At 42.8% G+C, this 24,233-nt stretch overlaps 2 protein-coding genes across 3 annotated transcripts in view; one reads left to right on the top strand and one right to left on the bottom strand.

Moving 5' to 3' along the window:
• The window catches only part of klhl12 (kelch-like family member 12), a 52,741-nt gene extending 50,898 nt beyond the window's left edge, over nucleotides 1-1,843 (top strand). For both annotated transcript variants that reach the window (XM_052034573.1, XM_052034572.1), the window contains exon 13: nucleotides 513-1,843. In XM_052034573.1, coding sequence (XP_051890533.1) covers nucleotides 513-639 — 127 coding nt within the window. In that variant the 3' untranslated portion in view covers nucleotides 640-1,843. The remainder of the gene's footprint in view (nucleotides 1-512) is intronic.
• Nucleotides 1,844-2,415: 572 nt separating this feature from the next.
• On the bottom strand, nucleotides 2,416-22,956 carry LOC127581051 (uncharacterized). Its single transcript, XM_052035110.1, has 5 exons — nucleotides 22,935-22,956; nucleotides 22,453-22,839; nucleotides 10,467-10,588; nucleotides 7,568-7,792; nucleotides 2,416-4,191 (listed from the first exon to the last, which is right to left on the bottom strand). The coding sequence occupies exons 1-5, from the start codon at nucleotides 22,954-22,956 to the stop codon at nucleotides 4,177-4,179; spliced, it is 771 nt and encodes a 256-aa protein (XP_051891070.1). The 3' UTR covers nucleotides 2,416-4,176.
• Nucleotides 22,957-24,233: the final 1,277 nt, after the last annotated feature.

The raw sequence follows: 24,233 nt of genomic DNA, 5'->3' as shown, positions 1-24,233 counted from the left end.
AGTTCTTGGCTTTTCACTAAGTGCTTTTCCCACGGGTAGGGTATCAAAAACAAGGCGGCATAGTTTACGTGAGAGAAAAGGAGTTTCAAAGGGAATTTAAGGGGGAAGTACAGGGACTGGTTGATATTTGAAACTCGCTGTCAGAGGAGGTGGTGGCATCGTCATATATAATCACTGTGTCAAGAGACACTTAGACAGGTACTTAAATAGGCGAGACATAAAAGGAAGTAGATCTAAAGCGGGGAAATGGGATCAGTGTAGATGGGCAAATAGGCTGGCATGGAAGTGGTGGGCTGAAGGGCAACTCTGTGGTTAAGTATTTGACTTGGTTTGGGCTATGCTTCCCACGTCAGGTCCACCATTGTCTTGTGGAAAGAACTGACACGCAAGGCAGTCCGTCTGTAGGGTTTGAGTGGTGCTGCAGAAGAATCCAGCTAGAGAATTGCTTTCACATGAAGAGAATCCTACACAGTAGAAGGGGACTTCTCAATCCTCTGGTTCATTCTCGACAGGTATGATGGAAATTCTTTGCTGAGCAGTATCGAGTACTACGACCCTGTTATTGACAGCTGGGATATAGTAACTTCAATGGGAACTCAACGCTGTGATGCTGGTGTGTGCGTGCTGCGGGAGAAGTGAAGAACCAAGCAAGAATGAGAGGAGCCAAGAAGTTCTGAGTGTCAGCAATGCTTCATCTTTGCCCTCAGTTGTGCCGTTTGTCTCTAAGTGCAATATTTGGACTTAAATGTAAATCCTTCCGTAAATAAGCAGTAGTTTGCACAGAAAAGTAGTTCTGCAGCCCAGAATCTAGATTAAATGTAAGAATTGGAAACCTTTGACATAGATTGATGTGGGAATATTTTGTTCAAATCACTGATCAGTCACCACTAAAGAAAGGGTGCAGAGTATCGAGGGCAGGAAAGACCCGTGTTTACTGCTTGTACAAATGTGAAGTGTAATGTCTACATGGTATCTTATCACTGCCAGTGATCAACATTTATAGTTGTAATCAGGTCAAATTTTCAACCTTAATGAGAGGACTACCACAGAAACATTATTTTTATTCGATGGTAGTGTGCATGTTTCCAACACTGCAGCAGCATCTTATTTATATAAAGTGACTTTTCACAGTCCTGTGCACTAATGGAGCAAATAATACACCCTCTCCAGTGGCTGTCCTTTCTTACAATTGTTTTAACAGTAATTTGTACCTGTAAGGAGAAAAATAGATTTGAAGAAATTTAACAGTGCATAATCTTTGTGCTTTTGTAAAGATGTTGAGAATTATGTAGAAAACGATGTAGATTTTCATTTACCTGTGAAACACCTTGGCTGCATACAAGGCACCAACATAATTTCCTCATCGGTGTCAGCTCCCTTCACAGGAGGGAGCCACTCTTTTGGAATCCCTCCACATTTCTCCTTTGTCACCTTTTTGCACTCAGTTGTATCTGCACCCACAAGGACATTGTGGAGCATTTATCCTGCCTGGTTCAGCCATCGTTGTCCAACAACTTAAGCCACAACAGAAAGGTGGTGCAATCTCAGAAAAGTTGGGAAGAGCTACCTAACCATCTGTGATGTTACAAGATATGATGTAAAAACATCTGCCCAGCAGTAATCATGTAGCAGTCTTAAATTATATTCTAAACAGGCCTATGCCAGCACTACCTCCTTTCCTTCCATTCCTATTAAAATCTTTTCACATTCCCACCTTATGCTTATCTAGCTTTCCCTTAAATGCTTCTATTTACCCCAACTATTCCTTGAAGGACCATATTCTATAATCCATCAACAAGACTGAATTGAGGATAAAGAAAGAACCCACCACTATGGTGGGGGGGGGGGTGGGGGGGGGGGAACCACAGACATTGACACTGCAGCTGTGAGGGCAGGGCTAAGTATTCTGCAATGTTGAGGGGCATGCCACAAGTCAGAAGGCTTCTCTATCACCTACAGGACAATCTGTGTGTACAGAAATGCTCCGTTTGCCTGATTGAGTGCAGTCTAAGTAGTAGTTCTTCACCCTCTCCATCACTGACAATGTAGCTGTTGTGTTTACTCCCTGCAAAACATGCTGCAACAACTCACCAAGACTTGAACACCAGTTCATGAATTGTTCTCACTATAAGATTGGTTGGGGAAATGGGAACACTTCCAATTTCCCTCCAAGACACACCATCTTGATTTGAAAATTTCCTCCTGTTCTTTCACCATTGCAGAATCAAAGTGATGAAACATTCTACTTAACCAGCATTGTGTATCCCAATCTGATGGGAACAGTGGCTCACCACCACCTGCAAGGGCAAATACACCCAATACATGAATGGATAATATAAACTTAATGTCTGAATTGTGTAAACCGATTGAAAACTATTTCCTTTCAAAGTTCCAATGTAGGCAACATGAGCACAATCACAATCTAGCTATGTTTTATTAAAGCCAAGTTTTTAGTTTAACAATGGTAGTACACAATAAAATTTAATTTACAGTAATACATTCTTAATCATAGATCTGTACAGATGGTTTAAAGGAGGATTGTATTTTGTTAAAGATGCTAAGTAAACAGTTGTCCTGAATTGTGTGTAAAATGCTCAGTAAACTGTACTATATTATTTTCAACAAATCCCTTCCTATTTGTACTTTCAAAGAAGTAGAATGCTTCTGAATTGTGACAAAATCATCATAAAAACTAAAAAGTGCACATAGAAAGCAGAGCTGTCCCAGGCTGCAATTTCCTTAATCTTATTCAGATTAAGGAAAAGTATCTAGTTTATCAGTACATCAGGAGTCTGTAGTGAGTAATGTCAATCAGATTGGACATTAACACTTAAGATACAGTTTTTGTAAAAATTTAATCTAAAAGATTGGCTGATGATGTCTTTTTAAATTCCCATCAAAAAAGGCTTTTAGCTAATGTACCAAGAGCATACTGCAGTTTACAGTAATTAATATTAGTGCTGAGAGACAAGGTGATGGATAATAAACTCTATATTCAGCAAAAGCAGAATGTTAATTTGGGGGTGTGGAAACTGAGGCACAAGGTGCAATACTTTTTAAGCACATGGGTCATAGAAAAAAAAATAACTGGAGAGCCTTAGCACAACAGTTGGTGTGGACCAGCCAACGTGACCTGTTGCTGCTCTGGATGAATACCAGAGTGATGGATTTACAATTAGATTTTGTTCCTATTTTAGACAAGCTGATAACTTCTCAAGCCCATTGCTGTATCAGAAAACAGGGCTGTTAGATGGTTTTAAGGAAGCTGCTGGCCCTGACAGGCTAAATTTAATAGTGATTACTCAGCAGTTCAGACAGCATCTGTGGGGACAAAAACAGCAATAAGTTCAGGACAATGATCTTTCATTCCTAAATGAAAGGCCTAACATTCATCAACCCAAAATGTTGCTCGTTTTTCGTTCCATGGATGTCACCCAAACTGCTGATTATTCCCAGCATCTACAGCATTTTTTTCTAAACTAGTGATTAGTTTATGAAAAAGTGAGAGATTTAATCCCATCATTGTTTTTAGTCTTGGTGGCTGGTCCTTTGAACTGCAATATTCAAACAAAAATGATGCTGATGTTTGATCAACCAAAACCAAAGAGTTTGTGGGATTTTCCAACTACCTGATGTCTGGAGGTAATCTGAGCCTGAGAACTAACTTAGTATTCCAAAAAATATTTTTAAACCTGCACTTGAGAATTTTTTCTTTATTCTTTATACCAGATTTAGTGAACTGGTTCAAACATCAATGTGCTAAATGATCTGTTCCATAGCTCCATGTGAATAGAAGCTAAAGATAAGTTACTAATTTTCCCCACTGCCAGTAATTGCAGTTTGGCAGATGTCTTGAATGTTTTATACCTGCTGTTGTGTACATCATGCAATTATTGCTCCATATAGGGAAAGGAAGCACCACTCTTTCAAATTGGGCAAAATCCTCACAATCTTCATTAGTCTACCTACTCCCCATTAGTGCATGAAGATCAGGACGATTGGTACAATGCCGGCAATCATGTTACTCTGAGGTAAACTCTGATGTACTGGAAAGGGGAATGGCACTTGGGATGTAGAATGTGCTCCAGCTCCATGTCAAATTGCATTTGGAATGTGTTTTTAATGAACTATTTTCAACAATCTTTTTCCAGCCATCAAAGAATATGTGGCCGCAGGTCATAAGATCTTCCACTAAAAGAAAAGAAAAGAGAAGATTAATAAGATGGCCACCCAAGATTCTCATCAAGTTATCTAGTTTAGATTTGGGCGATCCTCTCTCTCTCTGGATTCCCAAGGGCTAAAATTGGAGTGTTTTCCCAGCAATTTGGGTTTATGGGTGATTTGGTCAACAGTTTCAAAATACCAGGGGGAATTGACAGGGCAAGAAAAAACAGATTGCTTTGGCAAAATGGGAATTGTGGGACATAGTCTCAAAGTTAAAGCCAGGCCTTTCAGGAACAAAGTCAGGAAACACCTCCCAAGTAGATGCCAATCTCATCCAAAATTCCTGTTTGAATCTTTTCAGGCAACTTTCTGCTTATGACACAGTACTGAAGTCGAAAATTATATCCTACGTGGTAATGGTGAAGGTAATCATCCCTTTGTGTTCTTTTCCACCCAGCTGCAGTCTTTGCTGTGATTTATCACACTATATTCTTACAATGCTTTCTCCACTGTCATTCAGCTTGATGGGAACACACCAGATTCTATTCCATCTATCCAGTCAGGAAGCTTTCTAGCCCTGGAAATTACCAACAATGATGCTGGCACGGGTAAAGAAATCATTCATTTTAGTGTTACCCAAGGGTCTACCCTTGCTGCCCCCACCCCATCCCCATTTCTCATCCAAATGCTTTCCCTCTACATCAAGTCAAAAAGGTTTCAGCTGCAAATGTTCTGGTGATGTCCAGCTTTACCAGACATCACATCTCAAATTCCACCATCTCCAAATTATCAAACTGCTAGCCACCTGGAACTGAAGAACAGAATTTTCCCCCAACTAAATATTGGAAAGGCTGAAAATTTAGTCTTTGTCCAGCCAATGACTTCCTGATAAGTCTAAAACTGAATCAGAGAGTTTGCAACTGTGACACAATTGACCAGCTGTGTTTTGGACCTCATACCATAAATAGATTTGCTGGTACACACCACAACTTTGCTTTTCCTCAGCTCATCTACTGCTGAAACTTTAATCCATGCCACTGTTACCTCTAGACTATTCCATTGTTCCCCTGGATGCCCTCCATTGGCCCATATTCACCTGCCTTCTATAACTCTGTCGTCAATCACGTTGTATCTCACACCAAAACCTCTTCAGAACATAATCCCTGTGCTTGCTGACCTACTGTAGCTCCTGGTTAAGCATAATCTCAATGCTAAAATTCTAATTCTCGTTTTTAAATCCTGCATAAACTTGGTTCTCCCTTTCTACATTCTCCCTGTCTAATCTACTCCAGCCTTCACCTCAGAGGTATATATTCCTCAGATTCTGGTTTACTGAACACCTCCAAATTTAATTGCTCCACCACCAACAATTGTGCCCTCAACTTCAAAAGGACTAGGTCTAGAATTCTTTCTCCACATCACCCTGTATTATTATTACACTAATCCCTCTGCTCTCTTCATATTGCTCTTTATTAATCCACATGTAACACACTATCCCACTCCCTCCCTTTAGCCCTGCACCATTCCAAATTAATCCCGCTATTCTGCTCTATTCCCACAGCCCTGTATCATTAACGATAACTGACCTATATCAATCTAAAATTAATCCCACTGATATGGGCCTACAGCAAGAGAATAATCTAAAATTGATGCCATTGTTACCCTATCTCCACATAAACTGCCAAACATCTAATATTAATCTCTGCTCTTTCGAAAGCCTTCTTATCCAACTAGCTACAAATGAACAACTTTATTTCTCGTTCTGTCCCTTGTCCACATTTCTTGATGTGATACACTCTATAGGTGCTGATTGCCTCCAAATATCTAATCCAAACAGCCACACTTTTTAGGTGAAGCAAACACAGATAGACATTCAGTTACAAGAGCATCATTGTCAAGTTAATCCCACAGTCTTTCCAGGAGCAGATGAGTGGACAGCCATTTGAAATCACCACCACGGCTGATGCGTTTTCTCCCTCCTTGCCATGCAACACAATTTAATGCAGCATAGACAGGAATCACATCATTTAAATGGCTGCAACACCCTGCCCATACCAAGCAGAACAATAACAGAACTCATCGCTAATCAAGAGGAAGGTACGTCTGTAATTAATGGCAGGTGAGCTATCAATTCTATCCAATGGTAAATAGTTGTGTAGGATGACCCATCCCAAAGCACTTCACAGCTATTTAATTATTTCCAAAGTTATTTCCAAACAATCAGAATGATCAGTTTGCAGTTGAGCGACCTTGGCCATTTGGTGTAGCCTGGATAATAGACATGTTTTATTCTAATACAGCGGCCTGTTTGTGCACAAGATATTACTAATAAAAGATAATATATTTTAGTGATATCAGCCAAGGGATAAACACTTAGGAAAATGCTCCCGTTTTCACTTGAATAGTCCTATTAATGTCTACCAAAGAGGTCTGCATTTAAAACACAGCAACAGTAATTAGGTATCAGCTCAGATCCTGTACTCATTTCTAGAATAGGATCTAAACCTTTAAACAAAAGCCGATATCAGGGTTGTATTCTGATATAAACTTAAGCACAAAAAGATGAAGTACTGTATTGCTCTAGTGAAATAGCTTCCCTTTAATGTAATCACTATTGTAACAACAATCTGCTTGGAGGAACTCAGTGGGTCGAGCAACATCTGCATCAGGACTAAGAGTGGATAGGGGAGATGGCCAGCAAAAAGGAGTGAGACGGGGACAGAGGCAATTAGTGGATCGAGGGGGATGGGTGAAGGATGACAGGCAGATTGTCAGGTGGGGAGGGGTAGAGTAGGAGTTGGGAAACGGGCAGGTGGATGGTAGATGGAGACAAGCAAAAAAAAGGAAAATGGAGATAGGAGGGGAGGGTGAGGGGAGACAGCTGCTTGAGTCTCCAATCACTGTTGTAATGTGGAAGCGTTGGAAAGGGAGCAGAGGAGATTTACCAGGATGCTGCCTTGTTTAGAGAGTATGCATTATGAGAGACTAAGGGAGCTAGGGCTTTACTCTTTGGAGAGGAGGAGAAGGATGAGAGGAGACGCAATAGAGGTATACAAATATGGAGAGGAATAGATAGAGTGGACAGCCAGCGCCTCTTTCCCAGGGCACCAATGCTCAATACAAGAGGGCGTAGCTTTAAAGTAATGGGTGTGAAGTTCAAGGGAGATATCAGAGGGAGGTTTTTTTTTACCCAGAGTAGTTGGGGCATGGAATGCGCTGCCTGGGGCGGTGATGGAGGCAGGTACATTGGTCAAATTCAAGAGATTGCTAGATAAGCATATGGAGGAATTTAAAATAGAGGGATATGTGGGAGGAAGGGGTTAGATAGTCTTAGGCGAGGTTTAAAGGTCACCACAACATGATGGGCCTGTATTGTGCTGTATTGTTCTATGATTATGCTTACCCATCCTCCTGAACTTTGAATCCAGTTCAGCAGCCTTGTATTGATAAAGGTCGTCATTGCAACCTTGACTGTAGGAAGCAGGTCAGGCACTTCCTTAGAAATATTCATTCCCAGAACGACAGCAATTCCAAGGAGGCTCATCTCAGGACCCAACTGTTGCAAATGTGTCTGCAGTTCAGGGGCGCTGCACAGCTCAGTCACCATCCCCGAAAACACATCAGAAGCCTTGAAAGAACATTACATTTTTTTTTAAATAAAAAGTGTTACAAAACAAAAAAATGCAACTCAGCCCAGTTAATTGCATGCCAATGTTGCAGAGATATTTAGAGTCATTTCTTCCCCTTTCAGCAGCTATTCTATTTCTGATAGTTGTCTTTATTTTAGTCATGCACTGCATTTTACTGGGTGCTTTTTGACTCGTGACTTCTAATACTCATTTATTTTTTCCTGTTGTATTTTAAATGTTGATTTCCTCATAAGTAAATTTGAGGGGCTGTGAAGTATTGTTCTTCCTGAGTATGAAGGAACAGAAGAGAATAAGAGCAAGTGAGAGAGAAACCAAAAGAGAATGATGGAATTATGGAACTGCAGCACTTGGGTTTTTCTTGTATTGCCCGTATCGTACTTTACAAACTTAGAATATTCTTGTAATGTTAAATCAAAAATTTTCACCAACATTGTGGCAAATAGCAATGTTTCTCTTTCCACAAATGTTGCCTGAACTAATGAGCTTTTCCAGCATTTTACTTTTATTCCAACAACTGCATTTTTTTTTAAATTTTCATACTTTCTTTCATCCTCCATCATTAGAACAGACCAATTCTCTTCCACCTCACTCCACTGAATGGAATAACGTGCTGAAACCATATAGTATAAGCAGTTTGCAAACCCAGTTCCATAATCTTGCACAAGTCCTGAAGATCATGAAACGTTACTATATTAGTAGCAACAAACTACTTGCCCTTGAGTACAAGGCAAAGGAGTGATATCTCTTCACACCTTCCATCTCATCCAGCAACAGATACACTGCATTTGGAGACTCCTAGTCATTAACTAATCTTTAAAATATTACTAATAATGTTACCTTACTTGTATTGATAGAAACTGGGTGCTAGGGTTTCAGTCAGGAAGAATAAGGGCATCACTATTACCTGGGGAATGGGAGAAAAAACTGCCAACTTGAATTGGGGGTGAGCCGCGTCAGCTGGAGCTAGGATGAGGAAGGGAGAGGAATACAAATATAGAGCGATGAATGAGGGTGCCCGCATTAGAAGGACTGGAGATCAAAAATGCATCTCAAGAAGGATTGGGAGTCAAAATAGGGTACACTGCCTGCAAGGATGAGAAGCTGAATAGGTGTAGGTTCTCTGTGAGGAAAAGAGTTGCAGCAGTACGTCTCACGAGTGAATTTTGCTTAAAGAAAGAAAGGAAAGGATGAAAAATTAGGTATGATTGGAGGGTCGGTCTGCTTTTTATATATTGTCTTTGGGACCTTGGCATCAAGAGACCAATATTTATTTATTCAAACTAATTATCCTTGAGAAAGTGGAGGCAAGTTTTTTTTTCCTGAACTACTGTAGTCCACTCAGTGAAGGTACTCTCACAGTGCCATTCAAAAGGGAGCTCCAGGATTTAGCCCCAGTGATGTAGGTTTCCAGTTCAGGTATGAGAGAGACTTAAATGGTGAACTTGCAGGTGGGTTTCCTATGCATCTGCTTGACGATGTATCAACACTTGTTGAGTGATGTTGGGGCTGCACTCATCCTGGCAAGTGGAAAGTATTCCTTTACGCTTCTGCCTTGTGTCTTGTAGATGATGGAAAGGCTTTGGAGTTCAGGAGAAGAGACACTTGCCACAGGATACCCAGCCTGTGGTCTGCTCTTGTAGTTTTGATATTGAGTTTCTGGTCAATGCCATCGAATGTCGAGTGTAGGTGATTGGCCTCTCTTGTTGGAGATGGTCATTACGCTCTGTGACATGAATGTTATTTGCTACTTATCAGCCCATGCCCAAATGCTTTCTGGGTCATCCTGCATGCTGGAATGGACTACTTCATTTTCTGAGAATTTGTGAACGAAACTGAACATAGTGCAATCAGAGAACATCTCCGTTACTGACTTTGTGATGGAAGAAAGGTCATTGATGAAGAAGTTAAGGTTGGTTGTGCCCAGGACACTCATGAAGAATTCCTATAATGACATCCTAGGTTCACTAGACTTGTTTCAGGGATGGTGGGTTTGCAGAATGAAAAGGGGCGCAACAGACCGGGGCTGTATTCTTTGTTTGGATGTAGGGTTTTTTGACCTGAAACATCAACTGTTTCTTTTTCACATGCACTGCCTGACCTGTTTCCAACAATTCTGCTTGTTTATTTTTTCTGCAATCTCTGAAATTTGGAAGAATGAGGAGGATATAGAACATAGAACACCTACAGAAAACCTATATCTCATAGAAACTTACAAAATTCCTAAGGCTTTACAAGCCAGATTCAGGGACGATGTGTCTTTGAAAAGTCAAATATCACTATTAAATCTATTAATTACAGAGCATGACATAAAAGTATTTAAAGGAATGTCAAAGTTACTTTATGTAGCACATTATTGGATTATAGCACCAACTTTATGTCTTAAACATCAAGATACTCTTTTCAGATTATTTTCCTCCACTGAGTTGTTAACTCACAAGTAGTGACAGAGCCTATGTAATTGACAAACTCTCGGTCAGGTTTGTTTTGAGTTGGTCTGTATTATTCAGTCATGAAGAAAAGCGTTGTTAATGCTAGCAAGCATTATGTTATGACTAAACTGAGATATTGGCTGCTCATTTTGGATTATGTAACACATTAAGTTTTATACATCTACGAGGGTTTTATATGTAGTTCCAATAAAATTCTACATACCTGATCCTTTGCCAGCTCACGTAACCTGGGTTGAAGTTTCTTCATATATGGCTGAATCTTTTGATTGTAATCATCTCCGAGCTTCCGCAGACACTGAGCTACCTTGAGGATCTCCTCCTCCTCTGAAGCACAAAGGATCAATATGAATTAGAAATGAACCTGGAAATGAATAAATCATTTCCTCATCAAGGCCTCAACAGGATCGATTTCAGATGTGTGGAACTCATGCTAATAAAAGAGTGTTTTGTGTTGCAACTTGGGTCAGGAACTAACTTGGGCTCATCCATGACAACCAATCACTCCAGAAGAGTAATGAGATGGTATCATGTTATCTACATCACTGAGTTTATCTTCAGATCATCTCTAGTGGGACTGCAAAAAAGTTTAATGTGTTACCTGCCATTACCATGGAGGAAAATTACAATAAATGTTGCTGGTGACATCAAAGCACATGAACACCTGTACCTGCTTGGATCCAACTACAACCAATGGACATCAACACAATACCAAGATCCAGTCTCCACTCACCAGGACCCCAAATCCAACCTACTAAGCACAAAGCAATGTATTCATTTACAAACTTCTACAGGATATCAACCTGGTAGTTAGAGATCATGGGCTAGATATTTGTTCATTCATCTCCACAAACATGTTTAAAATAGTGTTAATCTGGATTAAAGCAATTTTGCACAAGTTTCTGGGTGCCTTTGAGACCATTAGGAAATGAATTCATTGTGTCATTTTTGGTGTGATTTTAGCTCTTCCCAGCAAATTCCCCCCCCCCCCCCCCCCCCAGTCCAAAACTTGCCAAATTTTGAGATCAGTAGGAAAACAGGTAAAATTTGTTTGCAATGAGATTTTCAACCTCCCCGGTGGGATTAAAGAACAGTTCTGATTAACTCTCATACAACCAGGTTTTACCAACTCCTTTCCCCTATTTAAACAGCCAATACACAAATTGCATTCCTTGTCGGAGTTCTCTGACCATTTATGACCTCAAATGTTGGACCTCTTTACAGGTGGAGATCAAGTTCATGGTCACTCAGCTTCCTTCCCTTGGGATAATTGCAGGCTTCTGCTGTTCTCCGCCACATTTCACAGTTTGCTTCTCTTTGTTACATTAAGTCACCCAAACTCCTTAGTCAAGGAGAGAAGTCCTTCCGTCCACAGGAGCAGGGTTGGGCATTTGCCTACACTGTAGACTTCAGAGAAGTCAACTAATTACCTCTACTTCAGAGGTAATTACCTCTACTTCAGAGGTAATTAGTTGACTGCACTCATGTCCTCAAAGAAAATTGCCCAGCAACCTCCTGTCAGGACTACATGGAGATTCTCCATGATCCTCAGGCATGGTTCCTGCAGGCACTGTTCTTCACCAGACCGACCACCTCCACCCCACCCTTGGTGCACTCTCCCATTTCAGTCCCATTGTTGCAGCGTTCACTAGCAACAATCCCTAGCTACTGGAAGAATATTGCTTGCATTGTGATGTGCCCTATTAAGAGCTGGCTTCAGAAACTTGCTGTGCAACATGTTGAAATCTGAGAAAATCTGCAACCATCAATGGGCTCCACCATACTGAAACCAACAATGTCAGTTTCAGCACAATATTACATTGGGTACCCCAAGAGAGTTCTCAGTCTGTGGAATTTTCACAATGTTAGGGTGCCTCAAGCAACATTAACGTCAAAAACATGGCATGGAGCAATCTTTAGGCCCATCTTCCAGTATTCACCTGTTGGGGCAAATCCAGCTTTCTTTTGACTCAGTGACAGGACTGGCACCACTGACCCAAAGGAAAATGATATGGAATTGATACAGTGTTACGGGGGCAGTGAGTTAGTAGTGTGTGTGGAATCTTCCCTAGGTGTTCCAGTTTCTTCCCACATCCCAGAGATGTGCAAGTTAGATTAACTGGTCACTGTAAATTGTCCCAAGTGTGTAGGGTGTGTGGTAGAAAGTGGGGAAAATCGATGGGAATGTGTGAAGAATAAACAAAAACGGTATCAGTGTGAAAGGGTTTGATGGTCAGTGTGGATTCATTGGGCAGAAAGACCTGTTTCCATGCAGTATGACTGTGATAGATGTGATGATGAATCTATACAAAAGTTGCAAAAAAACAAAAATATACCAGCGGTAGTATTGACAGGAGGCGCTGCCTCAAGGAGGCAACATCCACCATCGAAGATCCCCACCATCCGGGCCACGCCATCTTCTCACAGCTACCATCGGGCAGGAGGTACAGGAGCCTGAAGTCCCACACCACCAGGTTCAAGATCAGCTACTTCAACCATTCAGTTCTCGAACCAACTGGCACAACCCTAATCACTAGAGTTTAGCAACACTATGACTACTTTGCACTAAAGTAAATCTTTTCTTTGTTCTAATTGTGTTCTTTCTTGCAAAAAAGAGTTTAATTTATGTTTTTCTTGTGAATGCTGCATATATGATACGATATGCCCACGATACTGCTGCAAGTAAGTTTTTCATTGCACCTGTGCGTACATGTACTTGTGCACATGACAATAAACTCAACTTTGACAAGTGTGGATTATGGAACTCTGAAATAAAACAGACAATGTATATACAGCAGAGAAGATAACTAGTGTTTCAGGTTGATGACATTTCATCAAACCAACAGCTGAATTCTGTGCACTGTTCTGCACAACACTGTAGGAAAAACTTTGAGACAACAGGAAAGATATCATACATATTCACTAGGATAAGTAAATATGAATCCTCAAAAATTGTGACTGTCTTCATAATGCATGGATGGGACAAGAGACATAAGCAGACAGGGTTGTAAGCTGTGGAAGGCAATCTTGGGAAAGTGCATTTGATGTGGACACCATTAACAGTCGCAGTTACTAAAATACTAGATTAAAGGCCTGGACCCCTAACCTGGAGACAGAAATTTGAACCCCACCATGGAAGCTGGGAAATTTAGCCCAATTTGTTTAAACTGAATTTATCATTATGAGTGATTGACTGGATTATTGTTAAAAACCCATCTAGTTCATTCATGCTCTTCAGAGAAGGAAGTCTGCCATCCTTATTTGGTTTAGTCTTCATGTGACTCCAAACCCACCAATGTGATCAACTTTTAACTGCCTCCCCAATCAGAGGAAATCAGGGATGGACGACAAATACCTGTGTTGTCGGTGACGTCTAAACCACGTGAACAAATGAACTACAGAAAACGAATCCATCAGGTGGCTAAAGGAAAGTGGACCAAAGGAATGCAAGATCATTTCACCACAAGATTGTTTTCCATAGGATCCAGGAAACCCTAGAGCTGTTTTATACTAGTACCTACACCAGGGATCAGTCTTCCCTCCCTGGTCTGCACATTAATTTAAATGCTGGTGGGTGGTGTTCTCCAGGCAAAGGCGGAAAAGCATTGAAACATGGGGAAATAGTATAGCAATTATTCTGAAATTTCTCAAATGACATTTCACCCAAGGAAAAGATGACTACTTCAGTGAAGCACTCCCTACTGATCTCAGCCGCTGCCACTCCTGCAGCACAGATGGGATTCAGGTCTTGTACTTGTGTGTACAGTAAAACTCCGTTAACCCACTTTCCAACTGTTCAGAAACCCTGATGGCTTGGCATCCTGTTTGCCTGCCTCCATTTTCCGTGCTCCCTTGAAATCGGCCTGGCTCGGTTTCCAACTCACTTGCAACTTTATCATCTTCTCATGAACTGATTTGCTTTTTCCTCTCACAGACCACATGGCCTTAAAAGCTTGTGTTTAGTTTTACTTTTTTGGTTTATGATAACTACACAAGGAATAGTGCGTCATTCCTAGTGATAGTGAGAACTCTCAGGTGATATCTGCAAAGTTTCAATATTGTTTTGAGAGCATATGTGACGTGTGGCAATTGTTTAAAAAATCTATGTTTAACAGGATGTTGATGTCACTTGTAAAGCCAGCATTTATTGCCCAATCTTAAAACATTTCCAGTTCTCACCTCAAGATGAAGGAAGGCCATTGATAATACATTTGAAGATGGCTAGACCTAGGAGACTGCCGAGAAGAACTCCTACTGTGATGTTCTGAGGCTGGGGTGACTGACCTCCAACAGCCACAACTATCTTTGCCTGTACAAGCTGAGACTCCAAGCATTGGGATGATTTCCCCATGATTTCACTGACTATATTTTCACTAGGGTTCCTCGATGCCACATTCAGTCAAATGCTCCCTCGATGTGATGGGCAGTCACTCTCATCTCAGCTCAGCTCTGGAATTCAGTTCTTTGGTACATGTTTGGATCAAGGCCATGAGGAGGTCTGGGCTTGAGGAAACCAAAACTTGACATCAGGCTATTGGTCAGTAAGTGCCATTTGATAGCATGGTCAATGCCTTCCACCACTTTGCTGATGACAGGTTGGATTCATCCAGACTTTTAGGGAACAGGGCCAAGCAATTTTCCACATTGTCAAAAAGATACCATTATTGTAACCTTACTGGAACAGTCCGACCAGAGGCACAACTAGTTTTGGAGTGCTAGTCTGCAGTACTATGGCTGGATGTCATCTGGCCTCACTGCTTTTGCTGCTTCTTATATTAAACTGAATTGGCTGAAGACTGACTTCTGTGGGATGAGGGGATCTGAGAAGAAAGGTGGTGATGGATTGTCCACTTGGCACTCCTGGCTGAATATAGTGCACATGCTCAGCAGCCACATCCTAAGCCCTGCTAGTGTTGAAGATTTTAGAACCTCCTCCAAAATAGGTTTAAACTTCCCATAACTATCCATGTCTAGCTAAGGCAGGATTTCAGAGCATTGTTCCATTGGTTACACATTGCTTATCTGTCTGAGGCATTGTTTTGTTTTTAAAGGAACAGTTTAGCACACAAGCAGTCCCTTTATTGGTGCTGCTCCCATCATGCCCTTCTGCACTCATTGAACTAGGGTGGATCCCCTCTGCCTTGATGGTGATGGTAGAGTGCAGGATACGCCTGGCCATCAGGTTACAGATTGCAGTGGTGTACAGTTGTGATGCTTAAGTATCCCCGTTGAACAAGATCACTCTGAGGCAGCACTGCAGAAGTCCCTGCTACAGCAGGAAAGGGTGAAGGCAGACAGGACTCTGGTGATAGGGGACTTGATAGTTAGGGGGGTGGACAGAAGATTCTGTGGCTACGAAAGGGACTCTGGAGTGGTGTGTTGCCTCCCTGGTGCCAGGGTCCAGGATGTCATGGAGCAGCTACAGAACATTCTCAAGGCAGAGGGTGAGCAACCAGAAGTCATTATGCACGTTGGCACAAATGACATAAGTAGAGAAAAGGATGAAGTTCTGTACAGTGAATATAGGGAGCTATGGAAGAAATTCAAAAGCAGGACCTCAAGGGTGGTAATCTCTGGATTACGTCCAGTGCCACGTGCTAGTGAGGGTAAGAATAGGAAGATAATGGCAAATGAATGTGTAGCTGAAAAAAATGGTGCAGGGATTCAAATTTTTGGACCATTGGGATCTCTTCTGGAGCAGAGGTGATCTGTACAAGACGTACGGGTTATACCTGAACTGGAGGGGTCCAATATCCTGGCAGGCAGATTTGCTGGTGCTACTAGGGTGGGTTTAACTAGATTGGCGGGAGGGGGGTGGGATTCCAAGCATCAGGGAGGCAAATGAGAGGCTGGAACGTGATGCAGAAGTCAGTGACAGCAAGTTGAATAGGCATGACAGGCAGCAGAGTGGCAGAGAGTGAGGAAGTCCTATTGGATTAAATTGCATTTAGTTCAGTGCAACAGGTCTGACAGGTAAGGCGGATGAATTTAGAGCTTGGATACCACGTGGGACTGGGGCATTATAGCCGTTACGGAAACATGGCTAAGGGATGGACAGGACTGGCAGCTTAACGTTCCGGGGTACAGGTGCTTTAGGTGGGATAGAGGCAGAGGAAAGGGGTGGGGGGGGGGGGGGGAGTTGCATTTTTTGATTAAAGGGAATGTCAGAGGTGAAATTACCGAAGGGTCATCCAGTGAGGCTTTATGAGTCGAGCTGAGAAATAAGGAGGGGGTGATCACATTGTTCAGATTGTATTATAGGCCCTCAAATAGTCAACGGGGACTAGAAGAATAAATATGCAGGGAGATTAAGCAGAGTTGTAAGAATAGGGTTGTCATAGTAGGGGATTCTAACTTTCCTAACTCGACTAGGACCACCATACTGTTAAGGGCTTAGATGGGGTGGAATTTGTTAAGTGCTTGAGGAAACTTTCTTTGGGCAATAAATGGAGGGCCCTACTAGGGCGAGGGCAAAGCTCAACGTACTCTTGGGTAAAAGGGCAGAGCAGATAACTGAGGTGACAGTGGGGGAGCACTTTGGGACCAGTGACCATAATTCTATTAGTTTTACAATAGTTGTGGAGAGGGACAGAACTGATCCACAGGTTCAAGTTCTAAATTGGGGCAAGGCAAATTTTGTAAGTATGAGACAGGAGCTTGCAAAGGTTGATTGGAGTAGGCTGTTGCGGGCCAAGAGACCACAGGCAAGTGGGAGGTGAGATGGTGAGAGCTCAAGGTCTGCATGTTCCTGTTAGAGTGAAGAGAACCCCGGATGACGAGGGATATTGAGGGCCTGGCCAGTAAAAAGGAGGCGTGGGTCAGGTACAGGCAGCTGGGATCAAGCGAATCCCTGGAGGAATCCAAGGGATTCAGGAGTGTACTCAAGGAGGAAATCAGGAGGGCAAAAAGGAGGCACGAGATAACTTTGGCAGAGAAGATTAAGGAAAATCTAAATAAATTTTATGTATACTGTATTAAGGGAAAAAGAATAACTAGAGAGAGAATAAGTCCCCTGAAAGACCAAAAAGACACCTTTGTGTGAAGCTGCAGGAGATGGGCAAGGTCCTTAATGAATATTTCTCCTCTTTCTACCATAGAGAAATTCAAGACAACTTCGGAACTAGGTAAATGGGGAGGTCTTAGGGATAGTCCGCATTACAGTAGAGGAGGTGCTGGATATCTTAAAAGGTATGAAGGTAGAAAAATCTCCAGGGCCTGACCAGGTATATCCAAGAGCACTGTGGCAATCTAGAAGAGAAATTGCAGGAGCCCTGGCTGAGATATTTGCATGATCCCATGGGTGAGGTGTCGGTAAACTGGAGGGTAGCAAATTCTATGCATTTATTTAAGCAGGGCGGTAAAGAAAAATCTGGGAACTATAGGCCAGTAAATCTAACATCTGTGGTAGGCAAGTTACTGGAGAGGATTCTGAGGGATAAGATATACGTACATCTGGAAAGACAGGGGTTGATGAGGGGTAGTCAGCATGGCTTTGTGCATGGGAGATCATGTCTCATGAACAGAGTTTTTTTTTGATGAGGCGATCAAGAAAGTTGATGAAGGCAGGGCAGTAGGCATGGTTTACATGGACCTCAGTGAGGCCTTTGATAAGGTTCCATGTGATAGGCTCTGGAAGGTTAGATCACATGGAATCCAGGGAGAGCTGGTTAATTGGATACACAATTGGCTTGATGGTAGAAAGCAGAGGGTCATGGTGGAAGGTCCTTTCTCAGACTGGAGGCCCGTGACTAGTGGTGTGGCTCAGGGGTTGGTGCTGGGCCCATTGTTGTTTGTCATCTATTATCAACTATTTGGATAAGGATGTACAAGGCATGGTTAGTAAGTTTGCAGATGACATTAAAATAGGTGGTATAGTGGACAATGAAGAAGTTTATCAAAATTTACAAGGGAATCTTGATCTGCAGAGTAAGTGGGCCGAGGAATGGCAAATGGAGTTTAATTTGGATAAGTGCGAGGTGTTGCATTTTGGAAAGTCAAATCCAGGATTTTCAGTGAACGGCAGGGCCCTGGGGAGTGTTGTAGAACAGAGGGACCTTGGAGTACAAGTACATGGTTCATTGAAAGTGGAATCACAGGTAGTTGGGGTGGTGAAAGCGGCTTTTGGCCCACTGGCCTTCATAAGTCAGGGCATTGAGTATTAAAGTTGGGAGGCCATGCTGCAATTGTACAGGATGCTGGCGAGGCCACACTTGGAAGTATTGTGTTCAGTTTTGGTCGCCCTGCTATAGGAAAGATGTCATTAAACTGGAAAGAGTGCAGAAAAGATTTACAAGGATGCTGCCAGGACTTGAGGGACTGAGTTATAGGGAGAGGTTGGACAAGCTAGGACTTTATTCCTTAGAGCACAGGAGACTGGGATGTGATCTTATAGAATATAAAATCATGAGGGATCACTAACACAGTGTAAACATCCACATGGCATCTCTGCAAGTGAAAACAATGAAGTCTCGCAGGCCCGTTGTGCAAAGGAAGGAGGGAGCTGCTCAGAGAAGCACAACATTAAGTAACTATATGTTCCATTTTGTAGTCTAACTCAAACTTGAGGGGTAGCATCTGAAGAACTTCATTGCTTCAACGTGGAGCATAACAAACTTCCTCTTGAAGGTGAGAATGGCAGCACGAATCAGAACTTTTCTCTGTTCAAGTTGTGAAACTACAACCTACTGATCCCCAGGCAGGGACTTCTGCAATTGTTCCTACCCACATACGCAGGACACAATAAGGACACAAGAAATAGCAGCAGGCCATTTGGCCCCTTGGGCCTACTACACCATTTGACACGATCAACACTGGATTATTTCCACTTACTTGCCTGGCTCCCATAATTCCTTCATTTCCCTAAAATCTAGAAGTCTATCTATCCTGGCCTTCAATGTAGCAGGTAGAAAATTGAGGATTCACAGCCTTTTGAAAAAAAAAGCTCTTCTTCATCTCCATTTTAAAGAGACAGCACCTTATCCTGAGACTATCTCCCCAGTTCAAAATCCCCCAGAGAGAAATTATCCTCTCAATATTGACCTTTCAAGATCCCACCGGATGTTAAAGAAAAGCAGGAAATTCTGGAAACGCTTAGACCAGGCAGGATCTGTAAACAGAGAGAAAAACAGTTCTGCTTCCCTCTCCACAGATGCTGCCTGATCTTGGTTTTTCCATCTTCTGTTGTTATTTCAGATCTGCACCATCTAAAGTTCTTTTTGCTTTTACCTTCAGGATCTTACTTGTTCAGCAAGACCATTTCTTATTTTTCTAAACTCCTGAAGGATGCAGGCTCATAGGCTTCCCCACAAGATAACCTAGAATTGATGTAGTGAAAATTTTCCAAAGGCAATCATTTCCTTCTTTAAATAAGGATACCAACAATTTCACCAAATTATTGTACTGCTGCACCAAAACCTCTCTGCTTATGCATTCCATTCCTCTTGTAATAAGGGCCAACATCCCAATGCCTTCCAAACTACTTGCTGCACCCGCATGCTAACTTTGTTTCTTATGTGACCCAGATCTCTTATAACACAAGCTCTCAACGGCCTTACAATATGTGCCTCTAATTTCATATTATTTTTGATTGGTACTTGTTGCTTTGTAGAAACAATATTTATTTCACATCCCTGCCATCTCCTCATTCCTCACTATTAATTCTGACTTGGCTTCTAGGGAATCAATACTTACTTTAGCTGTGTTTTTGTATACTTATGGAAACTCCTGCATCCATGGTTTATTTCCTCCTAGTGTCACATTTTTATTACTAGCTTCTCATTTCATTCGCTCCCTTTTATTTTTTTTGTCATCCTTTGCTCGTATCTAAAATTTTTCCAATCTTCAAGCCTGCCAATGTTGTTAACAAAAGAGTTCAGCCTTTTCTTTCATTCTAATACTGCTCTTAGTTCCTTTAGTTAGGCTCACACAGATGTCCTCCCTGTTAATAATTATGACATACTTCTTTAAACATTTGCTATTGCTCTATTGCCACACCCTTGAATTTAAAATCCAAATACCAGGATCAGTTCTGTGGAATTGGGACCTGTAGAAATCAGACTGATTACATCTCATCAGGGCCTAAACTAGCCAGGGAAAGAGAACACAAAGCAAATTAAAAAGTGAGAAGGGCAAAATTTGGTCTGGAAGTTTGGGGTTTAATAAATGAGTTTGGAAGGCAATGGAAACAAAGGCTCTGGAAAAGATTTTTCTTTGGCAGAGCTTCACTGTTCAAGGAATCCGGGGGGAGGGGGGGGGGTTAAGGGAATAAACTATGGGAACAGAGAAGTATCAGGGAGCAGCATAGTACAGTCATTACTGAAACATAGCTTAAAGGTTGGCAGGAATGAAAAATGAATATTCTTTGTTTATCTCATTTAAAAACACTGCAACCAAAGGCAAAATAAGAAGTGACATTGGTTAAGGAATTACAGCTGTGCAGTTGGATAATATACTGGAAATATCAACAAAGGCTACCATATGGGCTTAAAATTAGGAATAGTAAAGGGACATTCACATTGATAGGAATGTACCACAGGGTGCCAAGCATTCAGAGGAAGATGGAAGAGCAAATAAATAGACATGTTACAGAGAAGTACAAAATATTAAGGCAGCAATAAATGGGAATTTCAATTGGATTTATCTGAAGCCTTCCCACCCCACAATTCCCAAGCCCTCCACATAAGAACCTCTTCCCGTCAACATTATTACTACCAGCATGAACTGCAGCAATTGTAGGATTTATGAATGGGTGACAAACCCATCATCTCATTTGAAGCTGTAAGAAGCAGAAAAGATAGGAGGAAACCAGTGGATGTGTGGTTTTAGGATGTTAAGGTTTCACATATATAATATAATTACAGCACATTAAGGGTAATATACTGGCACAGATTGAGATTGGTTAAAGAACAGAAAACAGGAGGAAAAAATGAATCATTTTCAGATGGAAAACTGTGACTAGTCATTTGTCAAAGATGACTGCTGGAACTTCAGGTGCACACAACCTATGTCAATGATATCCATGATACATAAAAACTTTGTTGATATGCACAGCTGGGTTCCAGTGTGGGTTGCAAGGAGGATACAGATGAACAGTGACAAGGACATGGCAGAGGGAATATAATGTACAAAAAAAAGGCAGAGTATTTTTAAATGGTGAGAGGTTTAAAGGTGTTGATATTCAGAAGGATCAATGTATCAATCCACATGCATCAATCACTGAAGGTTAACATGCAAGTACATAAAGAAATTAGGAAGGCATACAATACCTTAGTCTTTATTGCAAATGGATTTGTGAACAAGAGGTCTTACTGGAATTATAAAGGGTGCTGGTGAAGCCACACCTGTACAGCTCTGGTGTCCCTACTCAAGGAAGTAGATACTTCTGTAAGTGTGCAATCTGAGATTCAATGGATCAATTCCTGGAATGAGGGCTTTGTTCAGGAAGGAGAGTGTTGGTGGACGGCACCTGGACTCCAGCGAATTTAGCAGATGTAAGAATGATATTTCCCTTAACTGAAGTATCCAGAGTATATCAAAACAAAGGATCAACCATTCAGGACTTAGAAGAAATTCCTTCACTTAAATGGTGTTTATAATTCTCTACCCAAGGGTTGTGCAGATTCAGTCACTGAGCATACTCAGACAGATCTTGATAGACTTCTGGTTATTAAGGGAAACGAAGGAATACGTGGTTCATGCAGGAAAGCGTTGGAGATTAAAATAAAGACAGCCTTTGTTTGGTTCCATTCTTATCCACCCAATTAACACCAAGGGAATCTGGACTGGCTTCTGGGGAATCCACAGTGCAGGGAAGTGATGGGAAGTTTAAAAAGTGATTGCAATGAATGGTAAGGGGAGGGCGAATGGCCAATTCCTGCTGCCATTAATCTTATGACAATTGGATTCATTCTCTCCCTCTCCAATTTCCTCCCTGACCCCAAAGGTTTTTTTAACCCAATACTAGGTGGGCAACACAGCCTTCAAGCCTCCTGCTCCATCCATCCTCCCCTTCCTCCACGTTCCCAGGTCTGTCGACACCTCCCCACCCGCCTCAGCCTCTTCCCCCCACCCCCTCACCTTCTCCTCGCCCCCCCCCCCCGGCGACGGAGGCCGCTCAAAGGGCGACCGGCTTCGGGCGCCAAAACTGACGCCCTTGCCGCCAAGCCCCGGAACAGGCCGCGGGCCGCTCCTACCTGGGTCGGTGCCGTCCGTCTCCAGGAAGTCCTCGTCCAGCAGGTGCTCCACGATGAGCGGGATCTGCTCACTCAGGTCCCGCATGATGCACCAGAGCTGCGCCGCAACGGCCACAGGCAATGAAGGGAAAACTACCCCTCCCGCGGAGCTCCGGGCCTGGACACGCCCCCGAGCTCCGCGCCTGGACCCGCCCCCCGAGCTCCGCGCCTGGACCCGCCCCCCGAGCTCCGCGCCTGGACGCGCCCCCCGAGCTCCGCGCCTGGACCCGGCCCCGAGCTCCGCGCCTGGACCCGCCCCCCGAGCTCCGCGCCTGGACCCGCCCCCCGAGCTCCGCGCCTGGACACGCCCCCGAGCTCCGCGCCTGGACCCGCCCCCGAGCTCCGCGCCTGGACACGCCCCCGAGCCTAGTCATTCTCGCCCGCTGGGAGCGCAGGCCCAGAGCGTCTTCCTGTCCCGAGTTCTTCCCCTCCCCTTGTCTCACCTGGCGCCCAGGCAGTGGCCATACTCAGTCTCTATCTGTACAGAGGAGGGCCTCAATTCCCTTTCATCTTCCACTGTGCTCTCAGGCCCAGCCACCTCAACCCCTCCTCATATTCTACTCCCACTCCCGGACATTCCTCAATCACCCTCCCTGAAACCCCTCCCACCTTATTCCCTTCCCTCTCATCTTCCCCATACTTGTCTATTCCCCCTCCTGATCATTCCCCTATTCCTATCCTTCCTTCCTCATGCTGTCCCCTCCCCTTCTGTGATCCACCATACATCCCTACTAACCCCCTCCTGTTATCCACGTCACCAATCCTTTTGATCCAACCCCATCCACCATCTTTTTCCCCTCAATACCATTTTATCGTCATCCTAATCCTAACCCTGTCATTCCATGTACCTAACCTCAATTCCCCCATCCATCCTTCCCCCAACCCATCCTTTCTGTACCCCAATCTCCCCATACTTAACACTTCCCCATCTATTCTCTATCATCTTGCACCCATTCCTTCCATCTGATCCTTCAGCACCTGCCTCTTCCCCTTCATCTCCACTCATCTCCATCCCCTTCCTCCAATTCCACATCTTCCCTTCCATTTTCTCTCCCTCCATGGTTGCTCCTCCATCTCTCTCCCATCCCTGCTTCCCTCCTCCCTCCATCCTCCCACTTGCATCCCCATCTCTCTCCTCACTCCTGGTGATTCAGCATTCACACCAGGATGTCTTTAATAATCACCTTGTGACGGAAGCCATTCTGTCAGAACAAGTTGCGGTGCTACAAGGAGAAAATGAAATGGGAATTGGACTGTTGGAACTGCTGTGTTGGGAGCTGGAATTGACCTCACGGACCAAATAACCTCCTCCTGTGCTGTGATAAATATGTGATTATGGCTTATTTGGAAGCATACAAATGGAAACAAATATAAGCTCTTCGACATCTTCTGCCTGTAGTATGCATGATTAAGGTCTTCATATTCTAAAATCTTCAAATAGCTTAAAGAGACACAGGTGAAAACAGGGAAAAGATTTAACATAAAAAATAGGAACAGGAGTAGGTCCTTAAAGCCTGCTGTGCCAATCATCAAGATCAAAAATGATCTTCTAACTCAGTGCTATTTCCAACCCATATACCTTGTTCCCCTAAATATCCAGAAATGTATTGATCCCTGTTTTGAATGAACATAACTGATCATGTTTGGTTATTAAAAAGACTGTATTGGTTTTCTTTTCAAACTGATACATTTTCCAAATATTGCCAGATCAAGATTCTTCAGATTTGTATCCGCTCTTCTTT

The sequence above is a fragment of the Pristis pectinata genome, chromosome 20, assembly GCF_009764475.1.
Source record: "Pristis pectinata isolate sPriPec2 chromosome 20, sPriPec2.1.pri, whole genome shotgun sequence".
NCBI lineage: Eukaryota > Metazoa > Chordata > Chondrichthyes > Rhinopristiformes > Pristidae > Pristis > Pristis pectinata.
Note: the sequence above shows the minus strand (reverse complement) of the source record. Positions and strands in the feature narration are given on the sequence as shown.